The sequence below is a fragment of the Antedon bifida genome, chromosome 1, assembly GCF_963402885.1.
Source record: "Antedon bifida chromosome 1, ecAntBifi1.1, whole genome shotgun sequence".
Taxonomy (NCBI): domain Eukaryota; kingdom Metazoa; phylum Echinodermata; class Crinoidea; order Comatulida; family Antedonidae; genus Antedon; species Antedon bifida.
The window spans coordinates 24030590-24047466 of NC_136226.1; the positions used below are offsets into that span (position 1 = coordinate 24030590).

The 16877-nt window shown below is 30.6% G+C and overlaps 2 protein-coding genes across 5 annotated transcripts in view; one reads left to right on the forward strand and one right to left on the reverse strand.

Annotated features, from left to right (window-relative positions):
* Window positions 1-16877, forward strand: part of LOC144846199 (T-complex protein 11-like protein 1) — a 207238-nt gene that overhangs the window by 4991 nt on the left and 185370 nt on the right. For 3 of the 4 annotated variants that reach the window (XM_078703530.1, XM_078703531.1, XM_078703528.1), the window contains exon 10: window positions 428-1212. In XM_078703530.1, coding sequence (XP_078559656.1) covers window positions 428-627 — 200 coding nt within the window. In that variant the 3' untranslated portion in view covers window positions 628-1212. Of the gene's footprint in view, window positions 1-427; window positions 1213-16877 lie in introns of those variants that run through there. The other variant, XM_078703529.1, reaches the window with a different exon arrangement.
* Window positions 576-16877, reverse strand: part of LOC144846094 (band 3 anion transport protein-like) — a 43235-nt gene continuing 26933 nt past the window's right edge. The window contains exons 9-22 of the mRNA XM_078703521.1: window positions 13291-13326; window positions 11461-11533; window positions 10822-11145; window positions 10299-10506; window positions 9388-9612; window positions 7035-7183; window positions 6326-6520; window positions 5711-5974; window positions 5417-5506; window positions 5076-5233; window positions 4267-4520; window positions 3809-3978; window positions 3405-3581; window positions 576-3012 (exon numbers count right to left, since the gene is read on the reverse strand). Coding sequence (XP_078559647.1) covers window positions 2959-3012; window positions 3405-3581; window positions 3809-3978; window positions 4267-4520; window positions 5076-5233; window positions 5417-5506; window positions 5711-5974; window positions 6326-6520; window positions 7035-7183; window positions 9388-9612; window positions 10299-10506; window positions 10822-11145; window positions 11461-11533; window positions 13291-13326 — 2377 coding nt within the window. The 3' untranslated portion in view covers window positions 576-2958. The remainder of the gene's footprint in view (window positions 3013-3404; window positions 3582-3808; window positions 3979-4266; window positions 4521-5075; window positions 5234-5416; window positions 5507-5710; window positions 5975-6325; window positions 6521-7034; window positions 7184-9387; window positions 9613-10298; window positions 10507-10821; window positions 11146-11460; window positions 11534-13290; window positions 13327-16877) is intronic.

The following is a 16877-nucleotide window of genomic DNA, read 5'->3' on the forward strand; positions in this document are numbered from 1 at the left end:
AATTGTTGTTTTTGAATATGCTATTTTAATGTCACAATAGTTTATACACTTTGACCAAAAATTGGATTAAAAAGAAGTTATTTACCTGAACTGTAATTTTAAGAAAAAATAGTTTTTTGGTTTATTTGTCTTTTTAAGTGAATTAATTTTGTTCAGGTGTTTTTTTCTTCTGGAAGTGAATAACTATATTGAAACTACAAAATGGCATATTCAAAGTCTGATTTTGTTCTATATTTTTATTTTATGTTTTTGGAGAAAAGTACATACATTAAGGAAATACATTGGTAACCGCTGATATCCCAGACGCTGTCCATCATATAATTCTGTACTGATAAACAAACTTTACGATGTATGTAGTGTTTATAGCCAAACCCTATGATCTTAAATATTTAATATATTAAATATATTTGTTCATTTATGTTTTTAGACTCCAGAGCCAAAAGTTTCATGTTGAAAATGTTGACTGCTAGAGGGAAATTCAACCCATCTGAGCATGTGCCAGCTGGTCTAAAAACAGTTGAAAAGGAAATCTTAGAAATTAGTACGCGCTTTCAAAAACTAGTTGTACACAACCGTCAAGTGTATGGTCCATTTTATTCAGAAATAATTGCAGGAATGTCTTCCTAAAGTAGGTCATAGGTCATATTTATAAATTATTTGAAAGAGGATAATATAACAAAATGAAACAATAGCATTGATTATATAATATTTCTATATATTTTTATCTGTAACTACAGAATATTATAATTAGGTGTTTTAAGAATTAAAATGTTTTAATTGCACATATACCAAAATGAGTACATAATAATTGAAGTTTCAAAAGTACATATTTTGGGCGATTTTTGCTGTATAGTAACAAATATTGTAGGCCTATGTTTTTCTAAAAAAATTGATGATTTTTTGTTATACTGGTACGTTACCATGATTCTAAATACAGTATGTCCAAAATATGAACTTTCTAAAAATATATGCGATAATATTTATATGTGCATAATTTTGTTTTATATTTTTTATAGAGTCATAGTAACAAGTTAAAATATAAAATTGACAAAATATGGATATTTTTGTTATGCAATAATATTGCTATAAGAGATGCACAGGCAACTGGACTGTCACTTGATAATGGATGCTCATCTGAAAAGCATTGCTCGATCTGCTTCCATTAGATATATTGACCGACCAATAAAGGACAGAGAAGCTTTTTTATTTTAATTTATGTACAGCGTATTGAGAGCTTGCTTACAGTATATGCGCTATGTAGCAGGGTAGATAAAAAAAATTCTAAATCAAAAATGTATAGTATTGTCCCCCAAAAACGTGAAAAACGAAAATTAATAAAAAGAAAAGAAACAAAAAAAAAGTAATGTTTTCACTTATAAAAAGACCATTGACTTTAGCGAAAAAATTGAAATTGGCGTGCGCAGAATCCGATATTCTTTTCTAGCCATGTTACCTAATTACATAATTCAATATTCTGTTCATTTTTTAAAAAAAATCCCTGAGAAGATTTTCAAATAATTGACCTGCGCCAAACCACAAAATGTGTTCTGCGCGTATTACCTTAACACATATTTTGTAGTAACATTGTAGCCAAAATAGTCATATTTCGAACTCTTTTATTTTTTCACATACCTGGTTGCTATATCATAATGTGACATGCACTTTCCTCAATACTTATTTTATAAGTTGATACTTAATATGTATAGTACGGTACTACAGTAAAATTTTCTGAAAAATTAAAAATCACATAATCTTTCCATGCATGTTACTGTTATAAATAATTCAATATGTCGATATTTTGGTAACCATAGTTCTCAGATAAGGACTATAAACCGTAGGTCCAGTGTACACATCTAGCTCATGTGCACTAAAGAACCCAGTACATCTTTTGAGGGGTTACCCCAGTGTACTAGTACATCACAGTCACAGAGCATAACTGGGGTCTCTGGGAGACCAGTCTTTGTCCGAAGAGGTTACCCAGTATAAATAAATAACAAATTCAAAACAAAAAAAGTACAGGAAAATTTCCAGAAAATTGTCCAGAATCACATAATCTGTTTTGCGCATGTTACCTCAATACAGTACATACACAAGTCGATATTTTTCGAAAAATTTACATGCGCAGAATCACATAATTTGTTCTGTGCTACCTCAGTTGATAAATTGATATATTGGTCATTTTTCGAAAAAAAAATCCTTAAAAAAAATTGACATGCGCAAAATCACATAATCAGCGTTCTGCGCTTGTTGCCTCAATAAGTCTATATTTTTGTGATTGTTTTGAAAACAAAGTACATGGGAAATTTTAGACAAAAATTGACATGCTCAGAATCACATGTTATAATACACACAATATCAAAAGTCATTATTCTGTTCAAAAATGTCTTTATATTATATATCATAGCACAGGGATTTTCTTTAAAAATCGCCATTCTTTATCCCTTTTCTTGAAATAACTGGTTACTATGGTGATTTTTTTAATCATCCATTTTTTTTCTTAATGGCCATATTTTGACCCTCTTATATTATTTTACCATAACTTAGTATTGACACCATAAGATGATAATAATGCAATATATATGCACTTTATACTAAAATCAGTGCACAATAATTGAATATCTAAGTACATATTTCGCCGTTTTTTGAGAAAATGTTTTTATGACGCCATAAGATGATATTATCTGCACATATATCAAAATGAGTTTATAATAATTGAATTTTTTGTTGTCGAAATATCTATATTATAAATATCTATTTTTTTTATGAACTTTGAGAGCATATACAGTCTTCCCCACTCCACCCAAAAATAATTTGCATATTTTGACCATCTTATATTATATGAAAATGACGATGTGCACATAAGTGCATGGTAACACTGAAAGTACATATGATGAAGTCTGACTGTCATACGAACTGCCACTCCAATGGAAGAAGTCTATTTTCAAATATAATGGTCAATCAAAAATGCTCATCTGAATTTCCATCGTCTTTTTCTTCTTCTTCACTATCCAGCTGAAACATACAAATTAGATCAATTAAATTGTATTTTAGAGAAGGGCTTTTAGCTTGCTATGGTAATCAATTCATTTTTACCTTATTATATCATTTATACAATGGTTCCAGATGAGTAAGTGTAGCACCAAAACACACAAGTCACTCTCTCAGGTGAATGCTTACACTTACTTCTTTAGTAAAAATATTACATTTTATATAACACCTAATACATTCCTGTCATTTGATTGGACAATTGTGAGTCACATGCCATGCAATAGTACATACTATTTAAAGATTGTTAAATAGTACTTTGTTTTCATTTTTTGTGTATGAAAAAAAAATCTTCTCTAAGTAGTTGGTATAATACTGATATATAGCTGTCGGCAAAAAGAATAAAAACAATTATTTACCGCATTAATTTCTCGTTCTGAGTACACAAACCTCTTAAGAAAAAGCCGAACAGGAACAAGTAGCATTAAAAAGAATGGAAACGCTATGGCAACATTTGGCGACATTTTTACTACCCATAATCCCACCAAACACAGAAACTGGATAATGGTAAACATATGTATTCGCCATGTCTTCACCTGTTGACCAAAAATAGGCAAAGTTACATACATTTTAAAGAAGATATACATAAAAAAAAACATGCTAATGTTACCGTACCTGCATTGATTGTTTCTATAGGCCTAGCCCCTTTTTTCAGAGGGATATTAACTATTGGCTATACTGTACTTTAAATTATACTGCAAATAATAAATAATACTTAAAATAATAACAGTTAGCAATATTCAACATAGAAATTTATACTTACCATTCGTACATAACTAACATCAGGGTGATATTTACTTGGCATGAATAAGATCTTTAATCTACTGATGAACTGCAGTGAACTTAGTGAGCAGAATCCAAGGTAAATAAAAACACCATATACAACAGCTAATGGCACCTCACTAAGGATTGGTTTCATAAACACAGATAGTCCTAAAAGATAATCAAAATTTCAAATCCAAAAACTTAAATTCTGTTTTTTAATAATACTTCATACAAAGAAGTATCTAAAGAAAGTGTATATATTTCGATCTTTATTCATATTTATAGGTACAGTACCTTAAGATGGAACATGAATTGAGCAACCAAAATTAATAAGATAAATTTATGAATTAATCATGAATGGAGTTTGTTTTATAATATCATAAGTTAACTTGTAATTTAGTTTATATTTGTTTGGGTGTAAAGTTTAATTTTGACTAATTGAAATTTTAACCTTACCTACTAAAAAGCTAACCATAAACCCTGTTACACGTTGTTCCTTAATATTCTCAAGCTTTGGTTTTACACCAGGTGCTGATGAATGCGTAAACGTACTGACGCTGCCGACGTGTGACACTGTGCGTACTGTAGCAGCACACATCCAAGGCAGACCCAAGAATCCACAGATGAACGACAAAGCTCCCATAATTAAAAGGTCGAGATGAAACCCAGAGCCTTTTTTTAATTTGTTTTCTTTCTTGTTTACAACCACCCTAAAAAATATAAAATGTATTTTTTATTCATGTATTGCCTTTACACATACATACACATGTGGAACTGTGAAATGCCTATCCACTAATATCCACATATCGGTGTAGTATATACCCAATGCTTCCACAAGCGTGAATCTAACCCTATCATCTATCAACGCATGCAGCCTGAGGAAGTCATGGGTTTGAGAACAACTTACAATTCTCAATACAATTATTTATTTATTCAGGTATAAAAACATATTGCAAGTGGGCAGCCGAATCTGAAATGAGTTGCATTACAAAGTTTAAAACTTACAAAAAACATGACAATTGTTAAAATCTGATATAAAAAATAAGGGAATTGATGAGATAAAATTATTGCAGTTACTAACATTTTGTTGATTCACTTAAAACTCAATTGTAAAATTGTAAAATATATTGCTTTACCTAGATAAATTCAATTAAAAAACTATGATAAACATTCTTCAAAGTTGGGCAAATATTTAACTAATCAACTGAACTCCCTAGCACAAACTAGACCATAGTGTAGAAACTATATATTTTGAGTCCACTTACCCTGTTAGTAAAATTTCAATATAAAGAAGAATAAAGACCATAAAAGCCGGAATAGCTGCTGCAAATATTATTGCCACAGTTATTGGTTGATCTTCATTTCCTAATGGATGTATAAACATTGTTCTTTCATCTTTTAAATGTGATGCTACAGTCAATTTCTTTGAATGAAAAAAAAAATTCTTTGTATGATATGACTGAATATATGACAATATTCTGGGAAAGTAGCTAGGTTCAAGCACCTAGAGTATTCACATTTTTTACAGTCAATATGCACTTCCCATATACTAGAAAAGTTGAAATCTACACTAGTACTTGTGCCATGAAAAATGTGAAAAACTTACATCTGTGTATATATTTTTTATTGCAAAGTCTAAAAGCACCATGAGAAAAATTGCGATAGCTATTGAAAAATCTCCAATAATCCGTCTTGCCTGAAAAAATAGATGGATATAATATAGCTTAGAACAGAGTTTTGAATGTCTGAGGCTAGCAACCAGTTGTGGAAATAAATATTAGACATCTGTTGCATCATCACTTACAATGAATGTTTTTTTTATATTTATAAATAAACAATGAACAATAAAGTCAAAATTACTTGAAAAAAAAAAACAATTAAAAAGAAAAACGCTACTCACACTCCTTCCTAAGAATGTGCTGTTTTTAAAGCCTCGCAAAAAGTAAGCCACAAAAAATGTTCCCAAAGTCAAAATTATAGAAAACAGAGTTGTGTTTGGAAATGGGTCATGGCCATATGATTTGTCCTCTCCATCATATACTTCTTTAATGTGTTTCTCTGTGGGTGATGTTGTAACTTCAACATCATATTCATCTTCATAAATAACTGTCACTGATGATTCATTGCTACAATATTCCATTTCAAATGGATTCTCCTTCATTACCTAAAAAATTAAAATATTTCCTGCACTGCTAAGAAATGTTTTCATTTAATTATTTATATATTATATTTATAAAAATGAACTTTAAGACATCCTTAGTTGAAATGATTCCAATAACAAAATGTAAAATTTAAATGAGAAAATAGTGACTAAATTTATCAGACAAAGCATAAACATTTAAATTTGCTGGTAGCCAAGTAGTTCACAGCTGTGAAATTTAAATATCTCTAAATTAAAAATCTTATTCTTTGAATCTATATTCATAAAATACTATTGAGGTATTATAGACTGGCTAGAGAGCTACAATGTTGATTTATCAAGTATACGCCTATTTCACGAAAAAGAATTACTTACATAGTAAAGACTCTTATAAGTTTCATAAATAAATATAATTGATATTAAAGTTGCAAATATTTCTTCAGTAAAACGTGTGAAGTAATGTATGAGGGCGCTTCCTTCAGCTGCTACAACCATTAACGCAATCACAAGGATCCACAAACCAATCCACATTCTCCATGTTAGGAAATCCACATCTAGTTTTTTACAAAACTAAAAATATAAAAATAAAATCACTTGTAAAATCAAATGTAACAGTAGTAATAGTATGAAACCATATGACTTAAATTATGATGGAATAAATTTGCATAATTTTAAGCTTAATTTTAATTTTTGGGTTTAATTCCATACTTTATGTTAAATAAAGTTTTACAAAGGGTAAAAAGTATTTATACTGGTACTCAAGCTTAACTAGAAACCCTGAAAAAAATTCAAATTAGGCCCTCTAAGAACACACGGCAGCCAGCAGTGCAGCTTCTATCATATCAGAACAACGGGAGACAATCCCCTACTCTTTTCGAAGAGTGTACCAAGTTCTTTAACGTGCACTATGGGACCAATGGCTTTAGATTCCATCCGAAGGACAAGGCAATGAGAGTAAAGCATTGCAGAAATATACAATAAGTATGGTACACATAGGTTAAACCCACTCACATGTAATGCTAGTCATGATGAAAAACATATAACTTTACATTGATACAAATATATTTTTTTACACCAACTTTACCTGAAACAAATTTTCTTCAAAAACCAACATCGGGCCAGTAGCACCAATCAAAATGAGTGGTTGACCTGCAAACATGGCAAATAAAATGCCGCATAATCCAGTTGAAATTATCATCCCTGAAACGCCCAATAAATCATTCGTTTTCTCACCTGTATTAAAGACACAAAACTTAGGTTGTAAATAAATAGTTGTGTTAAATGTTTTTGAAAGAACTAATGGCTTTTAATAGTGGGACACAAATTTAAATAATAGTAGTGACCTGTTTTTATAAGCCTTTGAATTTAAAACCCTACAGTAAGTAGAGAAATAGTTTATGGTGACGGTCAACATTGTATAGGCTTTAATTCTACTAGGATCAATGTCCTTTTACTGAAGCTGTAAATGTATATATTTATTATAGAGAGAGTTTGTTGCATTTCCATACACATTGGGTATCAAAATGACCAGAATTGCACTGGGAAAGATTTTAAACTACATATGAAAAACTGGAGTAATATAAATAGTAGTATACTTTTTTTTATGAATAACTCGCCAATTACAGGATGGATAAACTATTCTATAATTTATCGTGCTTATAAACTAAGTCTCATTTGAGGCTTAGGGAGTGGAGTTGAAAGAGACCTGAGTTACAACTCCGGCACTAGGTCAGGATTGAACCCTGGACCTTGGGATTGAAAGGCAAGCTTGTTAACCACCACGTTATACAGCTCCACTACTATAAAATGAAACTCTTCTGCATTAGTAATGATTGAATTAGAGTTAAAGATTCATGAGTAATTTTATGTTTGTTACAGCAAATGCATAAGCATACAAATATAATTGTATTTGATTTAAATTGTATACCTTTTATTCCATTACCGATTTTTATCTTTAGGAAATTTGATATTAATAGTAGGCCTATGTTTACATTTTGTTGCTGAAGAGACAATTGTAATGTTTATAGTAGTCAAGATGAGAGGAGGAATTAGGTATCCATATAACCTAGACCTTTGTGTGCAGTGGTCAAATATACTGTGAAAAAAGATAAATCCAGCAGATCACTGCTTATCGTGGTCAAATACAGTATATGATAAAATACAGACTCAAAGTCCGGACAATCTAGATAGACAAGCAAAAGAAGTCTTCACCAAAGATTTTGTTTACCATTCTTAAAATGTAACGGCTAGGCTAGCCAATGCAAACATTCCGTGTACTAGCAGTAACGCTTTTCTGCCTTAATATGTGGTTATATACTTTGCATGTATAATAAAAGCGCACTCTGATAAAAGTACTTTGACAAATTATCAAAATAAAAACAAATTGTATCAAGAATAAAATTTGGAACTATTTTATGGCCATTGATTTTGTTATACACTATCCCTTCACTTTAAAATATCTGTAAGCTAAAAAATGAAAGCAATACTGGATATGGGACTTGTGCTGTGTGAATATTAATCTAGGGTGCGCATCAGAAAGTGACGTCTTTTAATCAGTCGGCAGATTAAAACATTTTAATGATAAAATATAAATATGAATAAGTTATAGAATTAAGATGTGAGTATTGGAATAATAAAACGGCCTTTAAAATCAACACAAAAAGTGCACTCACTACTCTAAATTAGATGATGCGCTCAGACACAAACTTTTATATCTGATATTTTGTGGAAACATGACTTTGGAATCATTTTATTTGTGTGTGTGTGATTTTTTGTTTTTTTTTTTCATTTACATTTTTTAAAATTTTAATGGTTTTTTATATTTTGCAATTTTTTTGCGTGAGGTATCTTTTTTGCTACTTTTGTAATTACATTGTGGTTTAGATTTTTTGCTTTAAGTGGAGATACTTATTATTTACACATATCGCGGATTTAAACTCGAACCTACTAAGCATTAATTTCAATGGCCACTGCGTTTTACTTACTGAGCCAAACCGGCTAAATACATTCTGTTTCAAGGATAGGTGTAATTAATTTAAACTTCAACGACGCGATCAGTTTATACGGTTGGGCGGCTACCGAGACTAAACACCGTTTTAATGTGGCGGCTCAACATGGTGTTTGTAGATCAGGCCATTGCGGTACACAACAGAGAAGGTTGTGTGGTTTATACAGTGACGTAACATGGTCGCTGAGACGTCAAATTACTGCTATTTTTTGCCCTTTTTTAGTGTTTATCCTTACAATTCAGGAAAGTGACATAGCCTATTGTGTGCGGCCCACATCAGTGTGCCAAATGTGGGCACGTACCACAGTGATTTTGGAGGAGATACATAAAATACACGAACAATTTAGTAGCATTAATATATAGATGTTATAAACATCCTTTTAGGTAGACATAGACAAAATATTTCACCAAAACAAAAGTATATACTAACCCAGTAGCCCACCAAATGCAATTGCTGGAGCAAGACAAGCAAAGTAGAGACACATGAATGAGATAAGACACTGTATGTTTAAACCATCCTTAATATCACTAACAATCAAAGGATAGCGCTGTTTTACTTCATTTATTAGACCACCAAACATTCTTCCAGTTCTTTTCAAAAAGCTGGTCCCAGCTTCTTCTTTCTGTCGTTGTTTCTCCAAAATGGATGCAATATCTGAAATTGAATGAAAAAGTTTTGGTATAATTATTTTTTTGCAATTCCATAGTTTTAACATCCATGGCAAGGATTAGGTGGAATTTGGCACACCAAATTGTATTCTTGATAATCGCTCATCACGTTGTTCGGTATTAGTTCTAACAAACGGAAAAGTGATATCTAAGGATCATAACTTATGGCTTCTCATGTACAGTATGTTCAGCGGCTGTTGACTGCTACCAAGCTATTCAATGATTTTCGATGGGATAAATCGAATAAAAGTTTCTTTTAGAACAGCGGAATGAATATTTTGTATTTGTTGGCTGGCGAGAATATTTTATGAGTTGAAAGATTAAATAGAGCAATTCGATCTTTCAACTTATAAACATTTATTTGTATAATTTCAACATTACTGCAGACTGTAACATCCACCTTCTAGGCAAAGGGCTCTCTCAAATCGCATAATCTTTCTCTATCTTCTGTGTTTTATGTCTTTGATTAATAATTGAGTGACAACATAAAACTTAAGCTCTGTCTGCACTATCAAACTTTAGTATGTGACAAAAACATGTGATGTGCCCAAATAAGGTAGCGATATGCCTAAATATGGTAGTGATATGACATCATCATGTCCATATATGGGCACATCACATTTTTTGGTCACATAAAGTTTGATAGTGTAGACAGAAATTTAAATGACATACCACTTTCAGAAAGACGAGCACTGCTAAAACGCTCAGATCTTGCTTTATTCTGAGCATGAACGGTCTTTTCGCGATGCCGCAGGATCGGTTCCAGTAACTCTCTATCCCATTCTCCTGGTGGAAGTACCATAGTTCTATCCAGGAATTCATTAATCCCCTTCAGGATGCCATTGCAGTTTGTTGCTCGATATGCACTCTTGCGAAAGTACTGAAAGAACAACATTTTTAACAAATTATAGAAAAATAACAACAAAATAAATCATGAAAAATACCATTAATAGTGGATTTTACAATAAAATACTTGTCACATATAAAACACATGGACAAAACAAAAAATAAATAAATAATAATAATATTTATAGTAGTTTCATAATATTTATTTACCCAAAAACAATTCTTAAATATTGAACATATTAATACAATTTTGTTCTGATCTGATAAGCTTGCATTCCCCTAAAAAACAAATATTTTAAAGGCATTCTTAGGCAATTTTATTTCTAATTAGTCACATTCTAATACTCACTGGATCAGACAATAAGGTTGATAAAGATCTTCCGATTTCAAAATAAGAATCGCGCTCTTTAGATTTACAAACAGTGATAAACAGAAACCGTAGAGGGATAGGAACTTCTGTGAAACCTTGGAAGATTGTGGGGTTTGATAACCGAACCAAAGCCATGACAGACTGGTTTAGAGTTTGAGTGTCATCCCCAGCCACCATCACCATCGCTGCCTCCGAATCTTCAGGCAGTTTGCGCATTATTCCGTCTTTAGATTCCTTTTGTGTCATTGCAGGCTGACAGAAATCAACTGTTATTGGAACTGATGTGTAGTCACCCTTGACACCCTAATAAATATAACAAGATTTTTACAGGCATTTCATAATTTTGTTTTTAAAGATATTAAGATATGATGATAATACAGGCACGGTTCCTTTGCACACATCCTCCATATTTTCAGGACTTCATTTATTTTGGCTTATGATTATTATTTATTCATTTACTACTTTACTCTTAAGATAATAACATAGTGACAACAATGATTTATTTTAATTGCTAAACAATCATGCTTTTAATATTTGGTTGGTTGTCATTGCAATGATGAGAATATTATTTATGGTGAAATTGATGTCAAAATTTCAAAGTTTCAACATTAATCTAACCTGCGGATGTCGGTCGTGATGACCTCTTATGGATATTCTGTGAAACGCACTACCTCGTCTTTCACGACCATGTCTAAGAAATTGTTAAAACGAGTATTACACAAAATATAAACCATTTTCAAGCATAAATCTACCTGGCAGAATATTATGTTAATGCACAAAAACATCATCTTTTATGTTTTCTTTTTCTTATCAATTATAAATAAACAACAATGTAAATAATAATAATAATTTGTTTACAAGGCTACTTTACATTATAGTTATAAAAACAGAACACAAACATAAAATATCAGCAAGATTATAATTACTGGTAAATATTTAATGTAGAGATCATGCAAATTAGAAGTGCAGTATTATAACAAACATCAATTATTTAGAATTTATGTAACAAGAAGTATAATTTATATTCCATGTTGCAAACTATAATTATAAAAAGCATACAATATTTCACAAAAGCAACACAAATTACATTTGAAATAAGGAACAAAACTAAATTAGAAATTAATTCATGCAAAAACAAAATAAAAAACATGCTTTAAAATGAATAAGATGTTTATAATGGCAACAAATTGTCCAAGCTATCATGCATATCTCACAATAGCATTAAATAATTCCTTCATGTGTCATAGAGCACTAATAACACTACAATATTACATAATTCACATTTAACATTTCACATTATTCTAGTCATTAATCAAAGGTGTCAACATTACATAGCACAAAATTGTAAATAAAAGCGCTATGGGGATTATGTTTTATTGTACAAGTTTTTAATCAAATATAATAGAACAATCCCGTCTCCCCAAGGAAGGCTTCTTTTAGTATGCAGTTTTCAATTAAGAGCTTATTTGTATTCAACCTCTATGACACTGTTTCATTGATTAGTAGGCCTATAAATAAATACCAAAAAACATGACATACAAATTTAGTGTTGACTTAATTAATACAATCTATGTTTCTAAAGATGCATGCAGTTAGTAAATGTACAACAGTTTATAATTATAATCAAATACTAATTAATTTTTTATTAGAATTAGAATATTAGTACTACATGGTTACTACAATCGTAAAGCATTAAAAATTGCTCTATGCTACAACGGAAGAGCAACCAAGGAATATTTAATAAATTCCCAAAATCATTCATCATTGCCTTTAAGATGAGTATTCTTATGTGGAAGCTGGCCCGAGAAAGTGCCATCAAAATTTTGACTCACAATGTGGTCTAATTTGACTTTGCCCCTGTTGTTTGACCTTCCCCCTTCCACTACTTTAGTGTAACCACGCTGGGTCCAGGATATTGAGCAGATCCGAATTTTCAAATTTTGCTGCATCAAGAGTTTTTGACCTTTATGGGTAATTTTCAAGATTTGTTGTCATATGACATATAGTAGGAATAACTGACAATGAATGATTTTGTGGCAACTACACTGCAAAGAGTAACTACAACCGTTAATCTTTTGCTAGCAAATTAGTATTGACTGTGCAGCCATTTATAAATGCGGCGTACTGTACTGCAGCTCCGTATTTGTGAGCATGTGCAGTTGTTTGTTATAGCACGATCTACTGATTCAGTAGTTGCTGCATAGTGCAAGAAAATTTGTATTGATTATTTGTGGCTTAAACTTAAAAAAAACACAAATGATTGAATGTGATTATTGATTACATTGTGTCTAGATAAATTTCATGACAATTATGCCTGATTATTAAGGATATTAAGTAGATTAGGAAAAAAAGGAAACATATAAAATTTTAAAAGTGTAAAACTAACAAACAAAATATTGTACCAGAAAAAGCGAACAAAATTGTTCAGTCAATACCATCCTTCCTCACCTGGGGTCACTAGGGTACGAGTGTCGCCGGGGTTTCCTGTAATATTTCAAGAACCCAAAATTTCATCAAATGAATCTTTGTAAAATACAATCTAACTCTTTCTTAAATTTTTACTATTGAAATCCCCAAAACAAGATATGAAATTGGAGTGAGTGGGTGAGTAAGGAATAAAATGTAAGCATCACTAATAAGATCACTAATCACTAATAGATATAGCCTGGTGGAATAGTGGGTGAGAAACAGAGTATGGTAGAATGGGATAAAGTACAGTAAAAAGTGGGAGAAGGGTGGACGAGTGGGGTGGGAGAGTGGGGCTTGAGAGTGGGATGGGCAAAGCCGGGTAGGTGGTTTTAAATTTTACTTTATGTTCTATCAATAGGTATAGTCAATATTGATGTTATTATATTTAAATTATACAATATTAAATTATATATTATAAGTAAAATAAAAGTACCAAACATTTGCATAAAGTACTATACAACATTAAATTTAAAAAGAAATAACTCATAATTGTAATTTATACAGAAAAAAAGTATTTAAAAAAAAAAGATGAAAAGCAGGTACACTTGATAGGTTCATGCATCTCTTCCATTTGAAACCTTTACAACAAAAACATACAAGTGAAAAACTAAGGCCTCTCTCTGAAGAGTCTTAAGACAGAATGTGTTAATAAAACCTTAAACTATCATTTATAACTTCAGATAGCAGTGACTTCATCTTCCTCCCTCTATTTAATCAGTGCATAGCAGTCACCTTCCATAAGCAGGACATACAATTGTTTTAATTTGAATCTTAAAATTGTTTGTATGATAATTATGCATCAGATAAGCAGCCACCAAAGAAGTTTTTATGGATAAATGTTTTTTTGGATCTGATGGAATCCACTACGAGAGGTTAAACTGTTTTTTAATTATCTAGAGACTGATTATACATAGTATTACTGATTATACAGTAATACTATGAATTTTGTATGAAAATTAATTCTTGTAGCTAGAAAGTTTATTTTTTCTGATAAATGTGCATTACATTTCACGATATTATAATAACAGAATAATTAACTGTTTTCTTAGTGTCATCAAGAATGATGAGAATATGCAATTATCTACTATTTTAAGATTAATAGTTAATAATTAATAGGACATGCTCAATGTTTTGATTGCAATTCATATATATACACATCCATAATATATTTTTCCAATACACTAGTGATATGTACAGATAAAGTAAAAGTAAGTGCACCAATCTAGGTAGGCCTATGATTTGATTTATCTAACAAACTCTTGTAAAAGACAATAAAAAACTTTACAAATCTAGATACAAGGATATATAGCATGAATATGCTAAAATACTATTTAATATAATATCTATATAATAAAGAAAAAATAAATAAATGACAGATTCAACAATACTGCCGTACTTTGAGAAAAGGGTTTAACTACATTTTTTTTCGAAATTGAAATTTTTAAGTACAAATAATTATTTGACCTCCTTAAAATAAAAATTAATAATTGAAAATTATGTCAGATATTTTTTAATAATGACCTTTTGAAATATATTCATTTGAAAATAAATTACTACATGAACATTTGTAATGAAAAACAAAAACACGTTTTGGTCAATTACTCAAAAGTAGCTTTCAGTAGATAAGCCCTTTTCTCAAAGTACAGCAGAATAGGCCTGCAGGTATTTAAGCATCGTCATTGCATATTATTTTACCCTCATGGCCATATTTACTCACACTAGGGCTGTCACCCTTAAAATGTCTTTTATTAATCTAATTTAAGGGAAATATCTTAAATGTGATTTGTGAATATGACCAAATTAGTCAATTTGATTCCAAACTGTACTGTATACCTACATCATTTGACACCTTATACTCCTTAAATGTCATTTTAATTGACAAAAGAGAATTAAATTGCTATTTATTATATATATTTGCATTTCATAAATATTCAATATTTAATTCAATGCCAACACTATTATTTATTTTATTTAATCAAAATTATTTGACTGGAGTTCTCTTAATGAAAATGCCATTGTTGGCAAGCATGGTTTCATACTAAACCAAAATCGAAGCAGTATTCAAAAAACTTATTAAGTCAATCTGTCATTATGTATAGCTATAAAAACTTTTTACAAAACTCATTTGTAAGATCCTATTTTGTTTTTTCAATTGTTTTTAGTACATTTGATCATGCTTATAGTACTCATAGCACAAGTACAGTACAGTTAAAAACAACAATATACCTTGTTTTCAAGTTTCCACGATTATTGCATAATTCCCTAAAAAGGTGAGTAGAAAAAAAGTATGTAATTTATTTGTATGTTATTTATTTAACATCACAGTTACAGACAGACTTACGAACAGACAGGTTGAATTGGATTGAATATAGATGTTTGTTCGTTAATTTGTAAAAAAATTAACCACAGCATGGGAATTGTGTAAACAAATTTAGATGAGTATAACTAGGTTGCATTGATTAGCAAGTTCGCTAAATAAATACATTAATTCAATATATTTCAGAAAAACCAGTTCACATGGACAAAACGGATAATTGGAGTTTATTAGTGATAGAATAATTAGACTAGCGTGTGACAGGCTTAGGTTCAAGCCTATCTGTGCCATGTTGATTGTATCATCCTTTACTGTAGGCAAGAAAATAATATGGTATAGCGTCTAATACAATGTTTCTAAGAGCTTTACACACAGACACTTTAATCTCATTGACTCGGCCTTTGGATGGGACGTGAAGCTGTTGGACTTGTGTACATACAGTGCATGGTAAATAACTTGGTACACTATTTGAAAAGAGGACATCCTGGTGATTTGGGTAGGGGCTGCACTGGCGGTTGATGTGGGTTCAAAGAGGATTTAATCCAATTCCAGTTTTCCAGTTAAGCTTGAGGATAATAAATACCTGTATCTTTAAAACTAACTTGTTACTGTAGCTAAAGGATGAAACTGAATAAAACTGCCTCAGTTGCTCAAATGTAATTAATAAATCTGCTTAATTTGACTGTAGCAAAAACATGTACTGTACATTTACTAAGAAAAATAGATTAAAAGATTTATAGCAATAGAAAACCTTGGTATTATAATTTTCAAGCTCTGTTTTTGCTGGTTAAAAAATAAACTACCATCTAGAAAATGCTTTTGTTGTAGAATATTTTAAAATTTAGGCATAGATATTTTCACATCAAATATACAGCACCTGTTTTAGGACTGACAATCAACACAAACATATATATACAAACACACAGAAATTACACACTAAACAGAATTGTCATATACGAATTGCTTATTTGAACAACCTACAAAAGGAAAGAATAAACTTATCACAGAATTATGCAGTGATTACATATATAGGCCTACTAAATGATACAAATTGTGTTTGTTTAATATGCAGTAGGGTACAGTACTTGCTGTATGATAGAACTTAAAGATAACATGATATTATACTGTACTTTGTGTCCATCAATAATGCACACTTAAATCATAATATATAATAATAAATAAAATACACTGTATTTTTGACAACGATCAACTAAATGATTTTTTGTTCTTCATTAAATCGACAAACATTATT